The 17,755-nt window shown below is 36.5% G+C and overlaps 1 protein-coding gene across 6 annotated transcripts in view; it reads left to right on the top strand.

The window, feature by feature from the left end:
* Positions 1-386: 386 nt before the first annotated feature.
* Positions 387-17,755, top strand: part of myb (v-myb avian myeloblastosis viral oncogene homolog) — a 32,264-nt gene continuing 14,895 nt past the window's right edge. For 2 of the 6 annotated variants that reach the window (XM_073056317.1, XM_073056319.1), the window contains exons 1-11: positions 3,588-3,715; positions 8,374-8,491; positions 8,782-8,853; positions 9,625-9,717; positions 11,042-11,262; positions 12,413-12,644; positions 13,048-13,128; positions 13,438-13,542; positions 14,814-15,068; positions 15,815-16,177; positions 17,415-17,551. In XM_073056317.1, the coding sequence (XP_072912418.1) occupies positions 3,693-3,715; positions 8,374-8,491; positions 8,782-8,853; positions 9,625-9,717; positions 11,042-11,262; positions 12,413-12,644; positions 13,048-13,128; positions 13,438-13,542; positions 14,814-15,068; positions 15,815-16,177; positions 17,415-17,551 (1,700 nt within the window). In that variant the 5' untranslated portion in view covers positions 3,588-3,692. Of the gene's footprint in view, positions 494-3,587; positions 3,716-8,373; positions 8,492-8,781; positions 8,854-9,624; positions 9,718-11,041; positions 11,263-12,412; positions 12,645-13,047; positions 13,129-13,437; positions 13,543-14,813; positions 15,069-15,814; positions 16,178-17,414; positions 17,552-17,755 lie in introns of those variants that run through there. The other 4 variants (XM_073056318.1, XM_073056320.1, XM_073056321.1 and 1 more) reach the window with 4 other exon arrangements.

Below are 17,755 nucleotides of genomic sequence, written 5' to 3'. Positions count from 1 at the left end.
CTTTAATTTATTGGGAAAATAATCTATACTTACTCAAAAGTGACAAATTATTGCAAATGTAAATCATAACCATAATGACTTTTTTTGCTCGACGCAATTAGCTCACTAAAGCTTACCCCAAAGAGTGTTAAAGTCATAATTGTGAGCAGGCTTTATGATTTATGGCACATAACCAGAGGTGGTATGGGATTTCCTGGAAGGGTATTGGCGTTTTCTTTCGCTCTAATTTCTTACAAGAATCACAAAGCTGGCAAGATTTGTGCTGCTTCATGCTTCTAACCGCCTTCCCCACCCTCCTCCGAAAATGTTTTGTTCTGTGGCAGGAGTTCGTTAGAATGTTTTATGGTTGAAAAGCTTCCAACCAGAGAAGCAGGGCAGATGACCGGGAAGAAGCACAGAAGGATCAAAGATGCGACGCATCTGAAACCTTGCCTCGGTGCTCAGGTGCAAAGCAGCACGCGGGAGAATCAGGGAAACCCGCCCCGCGGCGCAGGTAAGAAGCAGGTCCGAGCCCAGCCCCGATGCCCCCTCTCTACCTGCGGGTCCACCCCAGCACCATCCACTGCAACGTGCACGCGACTTCCCAACCCCGGCCCCCAACGTCACGCTTCCCCAGGGTGCGGGAGCAGGCGCGAGCTGCACGTGCGAGGCGAGCGCGAGGCGCCGGGGGATTCGTGCCGAGAACTCCGGTACCTTTTGAATCGGGAGGGTTCCACTCACCGAGAGTGAACAACGGCCTTCCCAGGGTGAGGGTGGCGGGGAAGTGAGAGGGAGAGAAGGAGTTGCCACGGTCCACACGATATCAGATTGGGGAGCAATCCCACCCCGGCTGTTTGGCAGCACGCCTTAACCGAGTTGGAGGGAGAGGTGGTAGGGGGCTGCAGGCCCATGGACGGCTCCTTCGGGTAGGTGCGAAGCGGGCGGGTGGGCGGGCGCGGCCCCGGCCAAGTCACGTGTGGCCGAGCCCCAGCGGTTGACGGCGGGCGATTCAACTCCAAACACCTGGCGCCGCCCGGCCGGGACCTTAGGCTCCGGGGAAGTTGGTGGGTCGGTGGGATTCTCGGGGGAGGGAGAGAAACGGAATGAAGCTGGAGCGATGAGACTTGCGTGAACGGGTCTTTGACCAAAATTAAAGCAAGTACCGGCGGATGTGCTGGGATTGTGGATGAAACGTAGGGATTCCCACCGCCCCATCCTCCACAGCCAGACGCACGATGATCGATTCCATCATGAAATAGCAACCTGAACCGTGATTCTGCTTCCCTCTACATAGATACTGCTTGACCCGTTGCGTATTTTCAGTATACTTTTCCATTCTTGAGTTTTCTTTTAGGTACAGTATAATAAATGTATGGTGCCCTAGTGTAGGGTTCCCCTCCTAAAGTTCCTTTCCTTCCCCCATAGATGCTGCTGGACACACTGATTGTTTGGTTTGTTGCTCCAAATTCCAGCAACTGCAGTCTCTTCCGTCTCCGTGTAAGCAAAATAGTGCGGATCATGGAGACCCTAAACTAAAGAATGCCCTGGAGGTGAGGTTGGATTCGTACATTGGCGAAAACCACCTCTCGCATTCTTCTTCACCGACCCTGACCGCCTGATGAAGCAGGGAGCAGACTAATGTGGATGTAGTGTTGTTGCAATTAATATCTTCTGTAAATATTGGAAAGTTCACTAACAAAACTATTTAAATATTCATTGAATTGAGTTGTTTTACTTGCAGGATAAAATTTTGTGGAAACTCGATTATTTTGTTGCTTAGTTAGCTGGAGGGGAACATTTTTGGCAGAAAATGTAACAACTGGGGTTTCCAGGTAAGGTGACAGTAAAATGCTTGTGGCGGGTAAAGTAATCCAAGGTGAAGCAATATCTCCAAACGGTGGGGGGGGGGGGGGGTGTCAAAGGAAAGAGTGAAGGCAAAAACAAAAGGGGAAAACGACGAATACGGAAATGAGGAAACCATTGTTCAAAAAAGAGGAAGAAAAACAAGACTGAAGACAAGATTGTTATTAAAAAAGTTTTAAAGAACTGACACCGAATGCAAAACAAAACGAGGATAGTGATCAGATGAGTGCGACCGTCAAATGTAATAGTTGACGATTCAAGTTCTGTTCGAGGCACACACAAACTAGTATGTTTTCATGCTCCTGGCAGAACTAACTGCATTGGAAATAGACATTGGTCACGGAAATTATATGACCATAGTTTGTCATAATTACAGGTGATTTTAAAGCGTCAATGTAGACTAAAGTCGGAAGGAACACGAAAAAAAGAGCAAATCCAGTCTTTAAAACTTGGAATGACAAGTCTTTAGAGTACTCCTTTGGATAAATAAATGTCAATTAATCCAAAATAATTTAACAAGTATTACAGAAGGCTAGAGATTAAACGTTGCACGTAGATTATTTTGTGAACACACAGAGCAATTCACAATGTAATATTTATCCATTTATATGATAGATGACCACGAATCCGTTTGAAACAAGTTATCAGAGAAATTATTTGCTGAATTGTGGACTCTTAGTGGTAATGTGGTCTGTGCTTAGGAATTTGATTTGAAGTGAAATTGCTACCCACGAACTGGAAACCTTTTGTGTTTTAGCGTCTCCAATTGTTTCAGCGTTATTGTCCCGTTGCATTACACACGTGCCAGGAGTGCGCAGGGAAGAGAAAGTGTGTTGCAGTGATCCAAGGTCCCAAATTACGACATGCATTAAATTTGTAATTATCGTCACGAATAATGTATCTGACGGTACTACTCTAACCGATCACCACAGAAACATACTTGAACTGTATAAACAAAGAAAAATGTACAATGCTGAATTCTGGTCAGTACATTTTAAGCGATAGTTTTGAAAATATTCCGTTCTGATAGTGATTTTTTCAATGATTTAATCGTACATTTCAGAAGATATCAAAAGTAATATGTATTTTTTTTTACTATTTTGTTTTTAGTACTAAGCTTTATGAACAAAGGACCCTCATTACTCCATATTTAGGTTTCATTGCAAAACTAGGTTGCGCCATCTATGGAATAAGCATTCGTCTTTTTTCAGTATACGAAAAGCGCTATCTAATCTCTTCAATGTGGAGCCTGCATTACTAGTTGTATCAATAATTAAAGTATATATATATATATCATACTTTCAATAAACTTTACAGAGCAATGGTAATTAAACTTAAGGTATATAAGCCACCTCCCTTTTCCAAACACTCAAGTAGCATTTCACTTAAAGCGAATCTACTAGTCGACATGTGTGCGACTGACTTTCCCTCTGCAGGAGAAAGTAATTGTTTTAGAATGACATAGTAATTGTGTAGATTAGCAACAGGGAACTCCCAGCCTCCACTGATGTCTGTATTGTGTGTGAGACTTGACAGATGAAGAACAGAAGTGTATTATCTATAGTTGTTTACTTTCTAAAGCTTGGGGGGGTGGAGGACGCTGGCGCTGCCTTAGCGGGGATTGCAGGAAAAAGGCGGGTTTACGGAGAACCGCCAAGATCACAAGTGCGCCTGCGCATTACCTTGACACTGGTTTGGGCGCGAGATTTGGCGGGAGGGGAGGGTCCAGGGCTTTGTTTGTAGGAATCTGTGTTTACAGAGTGTACACTTTAATCTCAACTTGCTTCCTCCTCGTGTGAGTTTGGGTGATCACTTGCTGCAACACTTCTTCCGCACTCTCTTAGAAACTCATGGCTCGGCGGCCACGGAATAGGTAACTATTATGCGTTTTGGCTGCTGTCTGATGAACAAAAAATTATTATTGCAGAAAGAGGAAGAACTTTCACTTTAATTTGGTGAGGTTTACACTGTGGTTAGAGGAGAAGACTTGTTAAATGGTGAGCTAGAAGTTCGGTCCTGTTTAGATATCTTATATAGTTAATTTATGAATGGATCCGGAGCCGTGTACGTATAATTTGCTGATAGCTTCTGCAATAAACTTCAACCGTAATTAAAACTGGGTCAAATTAGATTATAAATCGCTGCCTCAATTTATTCTAAATTATGTATTTGCAGTAGATTTAAAAGGTGCAGAACTTCAGTCATGTGCACAGGTTCTAAATGACAAATGATGACAGCGTTAAGATAAAAAAAAAATCAAGATTGGTCATTTGATGAAATCATGAAGTCTTCAAAAGACAATTTACATTACAGGTCTCCAGAATATTGAATATGGAGCAGTTTAGTTAGTTTTAATTGCACCATTAATACTTGTCTATCAACACATTGCTTACAGCAAAGTATTGACTGGTTCGTGTTTGTGTTTAGTTGATATAGTAGTTTCGCAGTCGCTATGTTCATCATTTACCGAACTCTACATGAGTTCAAGACAGGCATGATATTGACAAAATCTAATGCGTTCACGCATGGAGAAACTTGGAACTAGTTCTGATCAATGAAGTAATTACATTTTTATTGTTTTCTTCGTGCACGAGCAAAAAAATGACACGTGGATATTAAATTGTTGCAAGCTGTATGCCACTGCTGAACACCAACAAAATACTAAGGTGGTTGTTGAATGTATCATTAGAAGTTGAACTTGGCAAAGACTCTGACCTAGGTTGTCATTAAGTTTTAACACTTAACAGTGGTAGTGCCAGAAATTATTCAGTTCTCTTTTTCGAACTTGACCATTCGTCCATGACTAAGTAAATGGAGTACATCAAATAGTTTATCGTCATTGAGGTCCATATAAACCGAAATGGGAAACAATGTCATCTACCCAAATTGTATGAAATATGACAAAAGGTTCTTGGTACTCGCGACCGACGGAAATTCCATTAGGCCGATATTTTCTTGAGATAAATGAGTCACCGAAAAGATTTTTTAAGAATTTCAGGACTACATGGCTGTAGTAATGCGGCGCGTTTCAATTTAATGTAGCAAGCTTTTGTTCACGCACAGAAATATAGATCTGAGAACTTCACAAGTTAGATAAGCCAGGGCCGAAGTAGTGTTTTAGCGCATGAACTGCCGAGTTCGTGGTTTATTCAGCTTTCATTTATGGGTCACTGGAAAAACTATCTAAAGTCTCGTAATTTAATGTAAGAACGTTATGATCGCGATATTATGAACTCAGCAATAGCTTTAAAGTTTCACCATTTACAACATTGTCGCCGACGTATTGCTTTAGCGTTATTTTTAGAAGTACCTATAACCAAATGGTTTATTAAAGATTCTTCAATTACATTTAAACTACCCGTCATTGCGTTTGAATCTTTCGGTCGGTTGCGCGTGAAGTTAGGTATTAAGTATGATATCCTCAGTTGAAAGAGGTCAGATAATATAAATTTGCTGTAATTTTCCTGTAAGCTTGGACATTAAGATAAATATTGTCACCTGTTAACCATTACTATGTCAGGATATATTGATTTGGCCCCGAATGCAATAATAGGAATGTTTCTGTTTCTAATCATTATGCCCCCTGAGTAAAAAAAAAAGGTAAGTTTGTATTGAATTGTAATTTATGGTGTAGAACATGTATTCTCAGTACAGAGCCAGAATACAAAAAAAAGTTTAATATTTTATATCGAGTCCAAGTAGTATGAAATTGAATGCGTATTTCAGTCCCTGACATTTTTAACCAAGTTTTTTTAAAACTGCTGACCAGTCACAAAGTTTAATATCCAAAAACAAATCTAGAGCAATAAAGTAATTTTGCAACATTACAGGGCACTTAAATATAAACGTTGCAAACGAATATTTGTATTTAAAGGCATTAAATTAAATGAATGTCTTGGGTAGTAAGAGTTTGTACCAGAAATTTAACATTTTTTAACAGCCAAACTCCTTGAATGGGCATTAGCTCCCCAGTGCACAGTTTCATTTGGGGACAGGATTTAACTGTTCTTGCTCCTACCACTAGATGGAGTAACCTACCGGGATAGAGAGAAGGGAAAATAATTTCTTCAGGAACAATGCCTCCTTTAGGCTGAACTACGAGATCTCATGCAATTAATAGCGCAATTGGTATTCACGTAGTTGTGGAACACAGAACTAGACCTTTAGTTTAATACATTGAAGGATGAAGCATAAGAAATAAAAGCAGTAAGTTTTCTCATTTGTTAAGATAAAATGGATCTTATTTATATTTTTTGAAGGGAATACAATTTTATGTTTTTAAAACCTGAGAATTTGCTTTCTAATATTACAAAATAGGCTAAAATATTGAATAGGCAACAGATATTCACATACGGATTACTCTATAGCAGAGTTAATCACTTAAATTAATGAAATGGCGAGAAATCAGGAGGTATTGTTTAAACAGCATAACTATTAGATTTATCTTTATACATTTTGTAAAAGAAAATGTTGTAATTGTGTGGCCTGTACCACCCACAAGGGGCCTTCTCTCACCCATTCATTGCTGGTTTACAACTTGTTGATGTGTGTTTATGTGATACTAAATTACAGTGCATTCTGTTTAATTCGGCCATCTGTTAATTGGGGCAGCCATTCACTTGGGACAACACTTAAAGAACAAAAACTAAATAGAGGAAATAGCCAGGATTCCCTTAATTTATTTGGAACACTATGCCTTTCATTGGGGCCAAACAGTTTTTAATTAACATCAGTTGCGTGCACTTGCGTAGTCATCAGACACCTCACCATGCTTAGAGTGTTCAGTTTTTTAAAAGCATCAGTTGTGTGCACCTGTGTTCTAAAAGCAGTGATTTTTATCACTGATAGCTGGTGAGAAATAAACAGTAAGGCAATTCAGAACTGTTTTGTTCACTACAGTTTCAAGCATTCAGCCTTAGAAATACCAGAAACGGCAGGAGTGAAAATGAAACAATTTCACTACTTCAACAAGTTAGGAATTACAAACGTATCAATACTCATCTTGAATGTTACAATGAAAATGAAGATTTGGAGGATGCAATTGTCTAAAGCATTGTATGAAGGCAGTCCATTATCTGAACTAAGTGTCTGCGCTGATTGTGTTCATTTACAGCCAGTCAATTACATGACAGATGAATTGCTCTGTCAATAACTATTAGGGACTAATACACAGTTTTACGGTAGAGGTATTGGAAGTGTTCTAATTGTTCTGTATTTAATTTAAATATATAAATTGTTACTCAGTTAAATGGTAGTTTGACTTTTTTATACCTTCAGCTAATTGGGTCAAAATGTACTGGTCCCAATGTGTACCAATTAACTGGAATACACTGTATTTTCCCATTTTTTTCCCTTACATTTTGTAGGGAGACTTGACAATAGTTAATTCTGTCAAATGATACTGAAACCCAGTTTTGGATTCAGATTGCAGATATTGCTCTGGATATTTACCCTATATTTACCCTATGCATATCTGCCACAAGCTAGATGCAGGAAGATTGTTTCCATTGTTGGGGAAGTCCAGAATGAGGGGTCACAGTTTAAGGACAAATGGGAAGCCTTTTAGGACCGAGATGAGGAAAAACTTCTTCACACAGAGAGTGGTGAATCTGTGGAATTCTCTGCCACAGGAAACAGTTGAGGCCGCTTCATTGGCTATATTTAAGAGGAAGTTAGATATGGCCCTTGTGGCTAAAGGGATCAGGGGGTATGGAGAGAAAGCAGGTACAGGGTTCTGAGTTGGATGATCAGCCATGATCATACTGAATGGTGGTGCAGGCTCGAAGGGCCGAAGGGCCTACTCCTGCACCTATTTTCTATGTTTCTATGAGTACATAAATAATTCTGGGGTTAGATTTCTCTATCCTCATCTTACATATTAGCATATTTCTTGATGACTTGGCTGAAGTTAACATTTTTAGGTATGATACTTTATCATAAATTTAATAGAATTTGATAGCTAAGAATATCATACATGACGACAACAGAATTCTTCATCCTCGTGCATGCTCACTTAAGAACTTATGGCAATTTAAGAGTAGACGATTATTTAATACAAGTTCAGTATTTTCCTTCCAACCCCAAAGTCAAAATTCATGCTGGGTATCAAAATGGTCATTATTGATCAGAAAGGGTTGCATGTGCATATTTGTCAGGGGCTCAAGGTTATTTTTACTGTTTAGATAATAAGTAAATATATTTGTTCTATCTTACAAGCTACTATTTAAAATTTTCACATGGAAAAAATATACCAGAAGTCATTTGTTTGCAATAGAATCTTTGGAACTGTAAAATTATAAATGCAAGCATTTCCTACTTAACAGCCATTTTCAGTTTGCATTTCTTGACACCAATGCAGATAGTGTAGCTTCATTTTATGGAAGATCGCACTACAGTTTCCTAGGAATGTTATCCCTACCACCACCACCATAATGTTGGGATTACATATATTATGGGTACATTTGTTGTACACATGATGGAAACTTGGGAAATAAAAGTGTTGTCTAATTAATAATAATGTTTTATTTGTAGTTTATACAGTAGTGATGAGGAGGAAGAAGAGATTGAAATGTTTGATCATGATTATGATGGTCCCCAACCAAAGTCTTGTAAACGCCAGTTAAGTAAAACACGATGGACACGTGAAGAGGTATGTCAAGATTGACTGAATGCAGTAAGATTTTCTTTTTAAAATACCTAATTGGAAGATGAGTTCATATTAATAAAATATTAATTGCATCTCAATTGTATTACATCTTATTCTTGAAGTAAAAGTAGTATATTCCCGATGAAGCAATAATCACATACATGTAAGATACTAATGCAGGCATAACCAATAGCTATTTTGCTTTATTCAGAAAGCATAGAGCTTCAGTTTGCAATTTTAATTATTCTGTGTAAATAAGTTACAAGTGCAACCATTTGCTTAATGTTTTAAAGGATGAAAAGCTGAAGAAACTGGTTGAACAACATGGAACGGAAGACTGGAAAGTTATTGCCAACTTCCTCCCTGTAAGTACTACTTTCTATAGTGTGTAAGTATAAATAAAATAGTTTTGCTAAGTAAATGTGAGCCAGGATTCTGATTTATTGTTTTTGGAGTTAAAGTAACAGATACATTAATTATGTACAGGATAAAGCATTACTATAGTACGGTAGTCATCTATAAATAGTAAATCCAATTGTCTTACATCTATTATGTGGCAAAACTGTTGAAAATTATGTTTACTTGATAATACTGATTGAGTTTAAAAATATATTTTAATTATACAAAAATTTTAGATTCCTTAGAGATGGAAGAAAAGCTGTATGCAATTTATAATCCTTAAATGGTTATTTAATTTTTAGATTATTTAATTTCACTTTTACTACATAATTGAATATATTACCACCAAGCACCTGGCAAACTATCTGACACCTGACTTACTGCAGCTGTTACTTTGAGATTAAATGTAGTTTGATGAAGTTAAGTGTTGTGAAAAATTAACTATGAACAAACCTTGTAATGGACAATGCAAAAATGGATAAAATACAATAGTCCATTTATTAATAAAACATCCTTTTGCAGGTGTTAAGGGAAAATAAATGCTAAAAGCTTTTGAGGTATGTAGTAGCTAGACTGGGTTCTTGCTCATATTACACGTTTACATACTTCAAAAGTGAAATGCAGAATTGAAACTTGTCTGCTGAGTATTGTCTTGAATTAAAGCCACAAAGTGATGTGCATTCTCTTGAAAACTTTAAAATATTAGAATTAGTTCCTGTATTTCTTTACAAATCTAGAACCGGACTGATGTGCAGTGCCAACATCGATGGCAAAAAGTTCTAAATCCTGAACTCATTAAAGGTCCATGGACAAAAGAAGAAGATCAAAGGGTAGGGTCATTTTTTAAAAATGTTCTGCACTTAATTTTTATGCATTTTGGCACTTCACTGAAATAATCTAACAGTCACCAGATGCTCAGCAGTCACGATGAGGGAAATGACAAACAATATCATATGTTTCTATAGAGGACTGCAAGACAATTCTTAGAAAGTGTTCAACCCATGCTATTCTACTACTCTCTAAAATTTGAGTTTAATATTCATGAATCAGCCCCTACCAACAATCAACCATTCTGGGCATCTCCATAATTGCAACTGGCATTCCAGGTGGTTTGTTTGCAACTGATTACCACTTTTGAAATAGACTGCCAGTTAAGATTAACATTAAGTTAAATGTTAATGCAAAATCCAACTAAATACAAAACTTCTGTACTTCACTAAAATGATACTTCATAGAACTTGGCTCCATGCATTAGCAAACACCTCCTGTGTATATGGTCCAAATATAATCAGGTGTAACCCAGAAGTACTTAAAGATGGATGCTTAATGTTGCACGTTAGAGCTCTTTTCATTCTTGGAAACTTATTTTACATAACATGGGTAATACATTAGAATCTGCTTGTTCTTCATTCATATATTTTGATATATAGGACTTACTTTTCTTCGGTCAAAAATCAAGTAAATTATTGGCGCCACGGTAGCATAACGGCAGCACCATGTTATTTCAGCTCAGGGCATCGGAGTACAGCGTTCAATTCTGATGTCATCTGTAAGGAGTTTGTATGTCCTCTCCGTGAATGCATGTGTTTTCTCCAGGGGCTTCAGTTGCCTCCCACAGTCCAATGATGTACTGGTTAGTAGGTTAATTGGTCATTGTAAATTGGCCCTTGGTTAGACTAGGGTTAAATTAGTGGTATGGCTCTAGGGGCTGGAAGGGCCTTTTCCACGCTGTACCTCTAAATGAAATTAAAATAAAATATATCTTATTTTAGGACAAAATAATAAATTATAAACAATTGTTATTGCTTAAAACATTAATTTACAAGGAACATTCCATAATTCAAAATTCAAGCGATTCTTTTGTTGCGGTGGGGTTGGTGTGGTTACTTTCCTAGAAAGCTGATCTTATTGTAATTTTCTGTAACATTATCCGAACTTGCTATAAGAAACATTAATATGTTGATTTTTTTAAACATATTTTCTCATAAATTTGAAAGGAGTATTTTTTTTTAGGTAGTGAGTTGTGAATTCCATAATGGAAGATTTCTATAACCTGTACAGCTGTACCGTGGGGGGGGGGGGGGGAATCGCCTATAAATTTCAATTTGCATAACTTGGTTATTTCCTTTATAAAACTTAAAATATTTATTGTAGGTAATAGAACTTGTGCAGAAATATGGTCCAAAGCGCTGGTCTGTTATTGCAAAGCATCTAAAAGGGAGAATAGGAAAACAATGTCGAGAGCGGTGGCACAATCATCTAAATCCTGAAGTGAAAAAAACTTCCTGGACAGAGGAAGAAGACCGAGTTATATATCAAGCACATAAAAGACTTGGAAATAGATGGGCAGAAATAGCAAAGCTACTTCCTGGAAGGTAAATGTTGAAAACGGACCTCTTAAAAATAGCCTGAAGTCTATTGGGCCAATGAAAAGTTAGTCCTAAGGTAAATTACTGAATTTTAGGATTTAAAGTGCCATACTGGGATCTTTAGAACACTGCAACATAAGGTGACCAATCAAGTTACAATATATGATTGAAGAGCTTGTGTTAGAATGGATGACAGAGAGAATATTCAGTGGAATGCTGAGTGATTATTACTTGGATTGCTTATGTATTATTTGCAAAAGTAAAATGAATTTAGAAATTTCAATTTATATTTGTCAATATTAAACTAAGGAACAGTGGAATAAGGGCAATAATGAACAAAATATTTCTGTAGACAAGAATGCCAGATAAAATGTGAAGTAGTGAGTGCAAAATATTGCAGAATGGTATTAAAATAGGTTAAGGAGATAACAAGCCTTTGCAGTTCTTCCCTACAACTTCATTGCTCAGCTGCTGCCTGGTGTTGATGGCTTATCTGACAACTATCCAGCTAGCCTCTTAATCTTTCCTGATTTAGTTGAGAAAGTGAAGCAAATTGTAAATCAAATGCTTTAATTAAGCATGTTGTTGCACATTTCCCAAACCCAAATTTCCTTGTATATCTGCATCATTATTTTGTGAAATTTGTAGTTATTGTTTGTATTGTTTTATTATCCCCATATGGACAAGGGATAGCATTTATAAGCATATAATTATTAAGGGTAGAGTTTTACGATGCGTGACCATGCTAACAATTTCTAGTCAATGGAAAATGCAAATACTCCTTTAGTCATTTTTAGGGGATAAAAATAGTAGCTTTTGACAGGGAAGTGTCTGCATTTCAGATTTCAAATAATCATACTTGTTTCTCTGTAAGTATGATATACATCATTAGGGTTAACTAGCTGAAATATTTTATTTAATGAGTTATTGAGTCTTGGGTTGTTTGAATAATTTATCAGTTTCCATTCATGGATATAGATCTTCAGTTTACTGCCATTTTAATAGATTTTGGGAAAGAACATAATGACATTTTTCCATAGGTTGTTGGCCTACAATGATACAGCCAAAGCCTTTTGATTTAGTGGCATATTATTCTCTGTGATTGTTTTTGGATAAGTTGTTGAATTATGTGTTTCTTCAAATTGTCTGTATGTAGGACAGATAATGCTATCAAGAACCATTGGAATTCCACAATGCGTCGTAAAGTAGAGCAAGAGGGCTACCTCCAGGAGTCTTCTAAAACAAGCCAGCCACCAGTTACAACGAATTTTCAAAAAAATAACCTTATTATGGGTTTTCCACATACATCTCCATCTACCCAGTTATCAGCTAGTCAGCCACAAGTCAGTGGTGACTATGCATACTTTCATCTTCCTGATCCACAAGAGGTAGGATTTTTTTTCTTGTGCTTTTCAGTAATTGTCAATCATACTTATGCTGTACTATATGCATGTATTAATGTTAAACAGTTAGCATAATAAAATTCATTCACTAACTTATTCAGGAATGGACTTTGTATTAAATATTTCTAATTTATGTTACAATTCCATTATTAAGTTTAAAATGCTTCCTGTCCTTAAGAAAGGGTATTTCTAGGTATTTGATTGCAAAGTGGTAATAAGGAGTTAGATCTACGATTATATCGTTTTTTGAAAACCTGTTGAGCATTGCAGTTGCATTTGTTGTTAAAAATATCTCGTATTCTGAGTACTTTTACGTATATACAAATAATTCAGAAAAACAGCAAAAATTCATTTAGTCTTGATTTAACTCTTTTGTGACTTGGTTCAGATCTCCAATCAGATGCCCTATCCAGTTTCTCTGCACGTGAATATGGCCAACGTTCCTCAACCAGCCACTGCAGCTATTCAGGTAAGTTTAATATTTCTTTCACCTAATCACTTCAATGTGAGTTATTAACACTGTTGTGATGTTTGTTATTTTCAAGTTCAATAATATGATCAAAAGCTTTACTTTAGAAGTTACTTATCCTCTCTATTTTAGCAGCTAGGTTTTACCATTTATCCTCAAGGAAGTTCATTATAAGTTGGGTTGGTTTTTCACGGTTGCCTTGGCCTCAGCTTTGGTAGCTGAAGTTTGGAAGTCTTAATCAGTGTAACGTCATATTTAAAATCATTCCCTTTGATCGCTTCTTTCTTTTCCCTCAACTCTTAATTTCAGAGACACTATAATGATGAAGATCCTGAAAAAGAAAAAAGAATAAAGGAATTAGAGTTGCTACTAATGTCGACTGAAAATGAACTGAGAGGGCAGCAGGCATTACCAGTAAGAATGTCACTGTGCGGCTTGGATAAAGGGCTAGCAGCTTCACTCCAGTGCTCTTCCCTTTCCTCTCTTCCTCAAAAAGGCTCTATATTAATTTCATATCCTTAAAGTTAAAGCTGAAATCTACAAAGCCATTGTAGAGTAATTGCATTTTTGCAAAAGTCTTCAGTATTGCAGAACCAACAGGTACATATTGCACAAAGGCATTGAAATATATTTATTCAGAAGCATGCCAATAAATTTCAAGTTCGACGAAGTTAATCTAGAGCCAACTTCTAGATCTATCTTTTGCTTTCAAAGGCTTTGCTCTTTTTTGCATTGTATTTCATCACTTGTACTCATTTTTTAACTTGCATGTTTAGTGTTTACGCCATTGTTTTTAAACTGTACATTTGGTTATTTACACATTATATACATTACACATGGCTGGTCAAATTAACCCATTTTGTTTAAATTAGAAGCAAATAGTGATGCATGACACAGAATCTGGCATTTTAATCGGATAATGTGTGATCAGTATTTCAGTTGTAAAAGTGCTGGTTTTGGTTTTACTGTATGTGGTAAAAGCCAGATAAAACCAAGTGAAAATAAGTGGCCAGCATGATTGGGATTTTGATGAGGATTGTTGATGCAATAGGTCTGCATGAAAAATAACCTGCATGATTATATACATAGTTATACTAATAGTTTACATTTAGAAACTACATAAAACTGATTTACTTTAAATGTTTATTTATCACTTCTTCCATCACCTGACTACATATTAAGCTTATCTCTAATTTCTTCTCTATTTTCTGATAATTTTGATTTGCGCACCTCTGTTGCGTTGGTGTGAGCTGTACCATCAAAAAGGGTTAGCTGCAGTAATTTACTGCAACAAAAGCAACTCTAACTCAACATTCTAAAATGGCCTGCACTAGAATTTTAACTAGTACAAGAAAATATTCCGAGAACACACTTTATAAACCATATGTCATCCCAATATTATCCCTGATTAGATCAAAGCTCTGATAATTATTCACTTACATTATTAATTAATGAGGACTTTTAAACATAGGTTGTAATATTTTAATTGTCCGCCTTTTTCTTGTTGAGGGAAGAAAAAGATGAGTTCTAATTTAGCTAGCAGAGCAACAAATTGTATCGTTCTTTACATGGCGTTTCAAATGCAATTTACAAGAATCATGCAAGTGCTAAAAAGCTTCAGGTAGTATCTGATTCAATTATATGCAGTTGTATTGCTGACTTCCTTCACTTTCCCTCTTCTGCAGACTCAAACTGCTGATTACTCCAGCTGGAATGGTACTCTAGTCATTGATAATTCAGGAACTCACAACAGGAGCCTGGCCATTACTTGTATTGGGGAACATCGACAACCTGGACATCCACCTCATAGGGATCTTGGTTCCTTACCAGAAGAAAGTGCATCACCAGCAAGATGTATGATTCATCCTAATGGAATACTCTCACCCTTAAGAAGTGTTCCACATTCTGATTACACAGAAGCACTTCAACTATTAGACTCAGTGAGTGATATTTTTTAACAGCTTGCAGTTAATGACTACTAGATATATACTTACAATTTATGTTAATATGTAGGATTTGCATATGTAGTTAAGTTTACTTGGCTGCTGAAAGGTGGAATATGAAATTATGGATAATGGATTGTCTAGTAGAACACTTAAAAAATGTTTCATTACAATAATATGTATTCATCTTTAACTATGGTGTGACATTTGAGATAAACATACAATAAATTATGCTGGATTGAAATCTGCAAAAAATAATTTTTATCAAAGTTTATAGAAGTTCAGAATGGCTACTTGTTATATACCCCTCTGGAAAGGAAAATTGGATAGGATGCAAAAACAGTAAACTAGCAGGAATTGCTTATTTTGCTATTCTGCCAATGTTGAAGGTTCTGTTCAAATTGACTTTCTGAACCCTGAATCAAGTTACACATTTAAATCTAGAATATCAATTTCCTTAAATGAATGCAGATAGATATGTGCTGAACATATTGCATTCAGAAAAAAACAGAAGAGATCAACATAAACTGTAAAAGGATGAGAGAGAAACAAGTTTATATGCAACTCAGTTCTTTTAGTTATATAGTTATATTAAAATCTCAGAGCAAAAATTTTTTTAAAAATCTTTTAAAAACTAGTTGAGAAAAGAATATCCCTGGCAAGTTTTATTATAGCTTTGAACGTTAGTTACATAGGTGGCACTGTTCGACATTTTTAGATTCGTGCCTCCCAAATCGTTTCAGGATCCATCTACATGGGGTGAACTCAGCAGTTTCGACTTACTTGAAGGGGAAGACAGCACACCTAGCAAAACTGTTCCAGCAAAAATCACACAGCTTCAGCAAAAAGGAAGCAGCGTTTGCCAGTGCGGAGGACACACTAGCGCAAGCAGAAGTAAAAGCCTGGTTTGTCAGGCCTCCCCTACTTCGCTCAGCCCATTCTCTCCTTCAAAGTTCTGCACTCCACCAACAATCCTGTACCGCAAAAAGAAAAGCCATGCTAGCCATTCATTTAATGGTGATAGTAATTGCTCCACATTAGCTGACTTCAGCTGCTCTACTCCCAAGTGTGCCCATGTGAAAGGTCTTCCTTTCTCTCCCTCACAGGTAGATCAACATATATTACTAATACTTCAACGGACATGTCATGGTTAACAATTTAGAAACTAATTCTGTGGAACAAATGACTAATCACTTTTATACTCACTGATTTGACTATGTATTTTTAACCTACTCACTGCTGTCCCTATGACCACTCTTCTCAGATCAGCATTGTGCTAATTATACTTTCAGTTTTGCGCTTAATTGCCAACTTTATTCAGAGTTTTTCTTTTCCACTTTATATTCAATTTAGTCTTAAAGTTGTGTTTCCTGTAATTAGGACATGAATCCTTCTGATTTCCAGATACAAATCTTTAAAAATTATTATTGCAACACAATCCTTATTTGCATTTTTTGGCTAACATATTCTAATATTAAATGTTTATTGTTAAGTTTATAAAACGTATAAATGAAGTAAGGCAGATAAATCAGATTACCATCCCAGTTTCTGTGTAGTCAGGCAGAAGATGATGAGGCACATCTTGCACCTGCCTAAGTTTGATCAATAAAGTAAGAGAATGTGAGTACTTTGGATTAAACTGGATTCTTTTCACCTGGACCTTCTTTGGGATTCAAAGTATGCTTGGTGCAGGAATGCCTGAAGAGAGCAGGTACAATGGATAATACATGGATGTAGAGAACATCTTAAACTAAAACACCTTTTAGAATCTTGTGAGACTTTGATGTTACATGCTACATGAAGGAAACACAGCAGACAGTAGTAATGCTAATCTGGGATTGGATCTTTGAAGATTTGGGAGCAACTGAGTTTATATTTTAACTAGGTTATTGCAAATTAGGCAGTTTCATAACATTTCAGAAAATTAAAATAAGTCATAGAGGTTTCAATGGTACAATGCTGCTATAGATATAGTAGCTTGCACCGATTGGCTGGTTTTTTTGGGGAGGGGGTACCTATGTTTTAACAAAAGGATTACAGTTATTCAGGTGTAAAATGTTTCCCAAAATAATTCATTAAATAAGTTCTATCCTTCTTTCAAAGTTTTATTTATTTTTTAAGCTTTTATCAACATCCATGAAAGTTATTATAATGTTACTGGAAACAGAACTTTGCATCCTTAGGTGTTGCGTGATTGCATCCAGCTGTAATTTTAATTACTTCATGTGCTCAATTGACAATTATATCTGTTATAGGTTCACTGTTACCTTGGTTTCTGTTGATGATGTTTTATAATTTTCTTTTTGATTAAGTTAGTTCACTAGAATGGGTTTTTCCTTTCAGTTTTTAAATACATCTTCAAGTGATCACCTAGAAGTGGAATCTCCTGCATTAACCTCTACACCAGTGTGCAATCAAAAGATTATTTTAACTCCTTTGCACCGTGACCAAACACCCAAGACCCAAAAAGAAAATGATGCGTTAGTATGCTTCTTGTTAACTTTTGTTTATTTCTTTACTTAACATAATTAAATTTTAAAAAGAAAACACGATTTAGGATTGCCTTAAATGGTAGAATGTTAAAGGTTTTTCCTCATGTATGAGGAAAGTTTTCTTTTCATCGCAACTTGGTATTATAAAAAGAATATTATGTATCAGTTTTTAAATGTTTTAAGAAGACTTAT

Source organism: Hemitrygon akajei, chromosome 9, assembly GCF_048418815.1.
Source record: "Hemitrygon akajei chromosome 9, sHemAka1.3, whole genome shotgun sequence".
Classification (NCBI taxonomy): Eukaryota; Metazoa; Chordata; class Chondrichthyes; order Myliobatiformes; family Dasyatidae; genus Hemitrygon; species Hemitrygon akajei.
The sequence above is the reverse complement of the archived record's forward strand: the minus strand, read 5'-3'. Positions and strand labels throughout refer to the sequence as shown.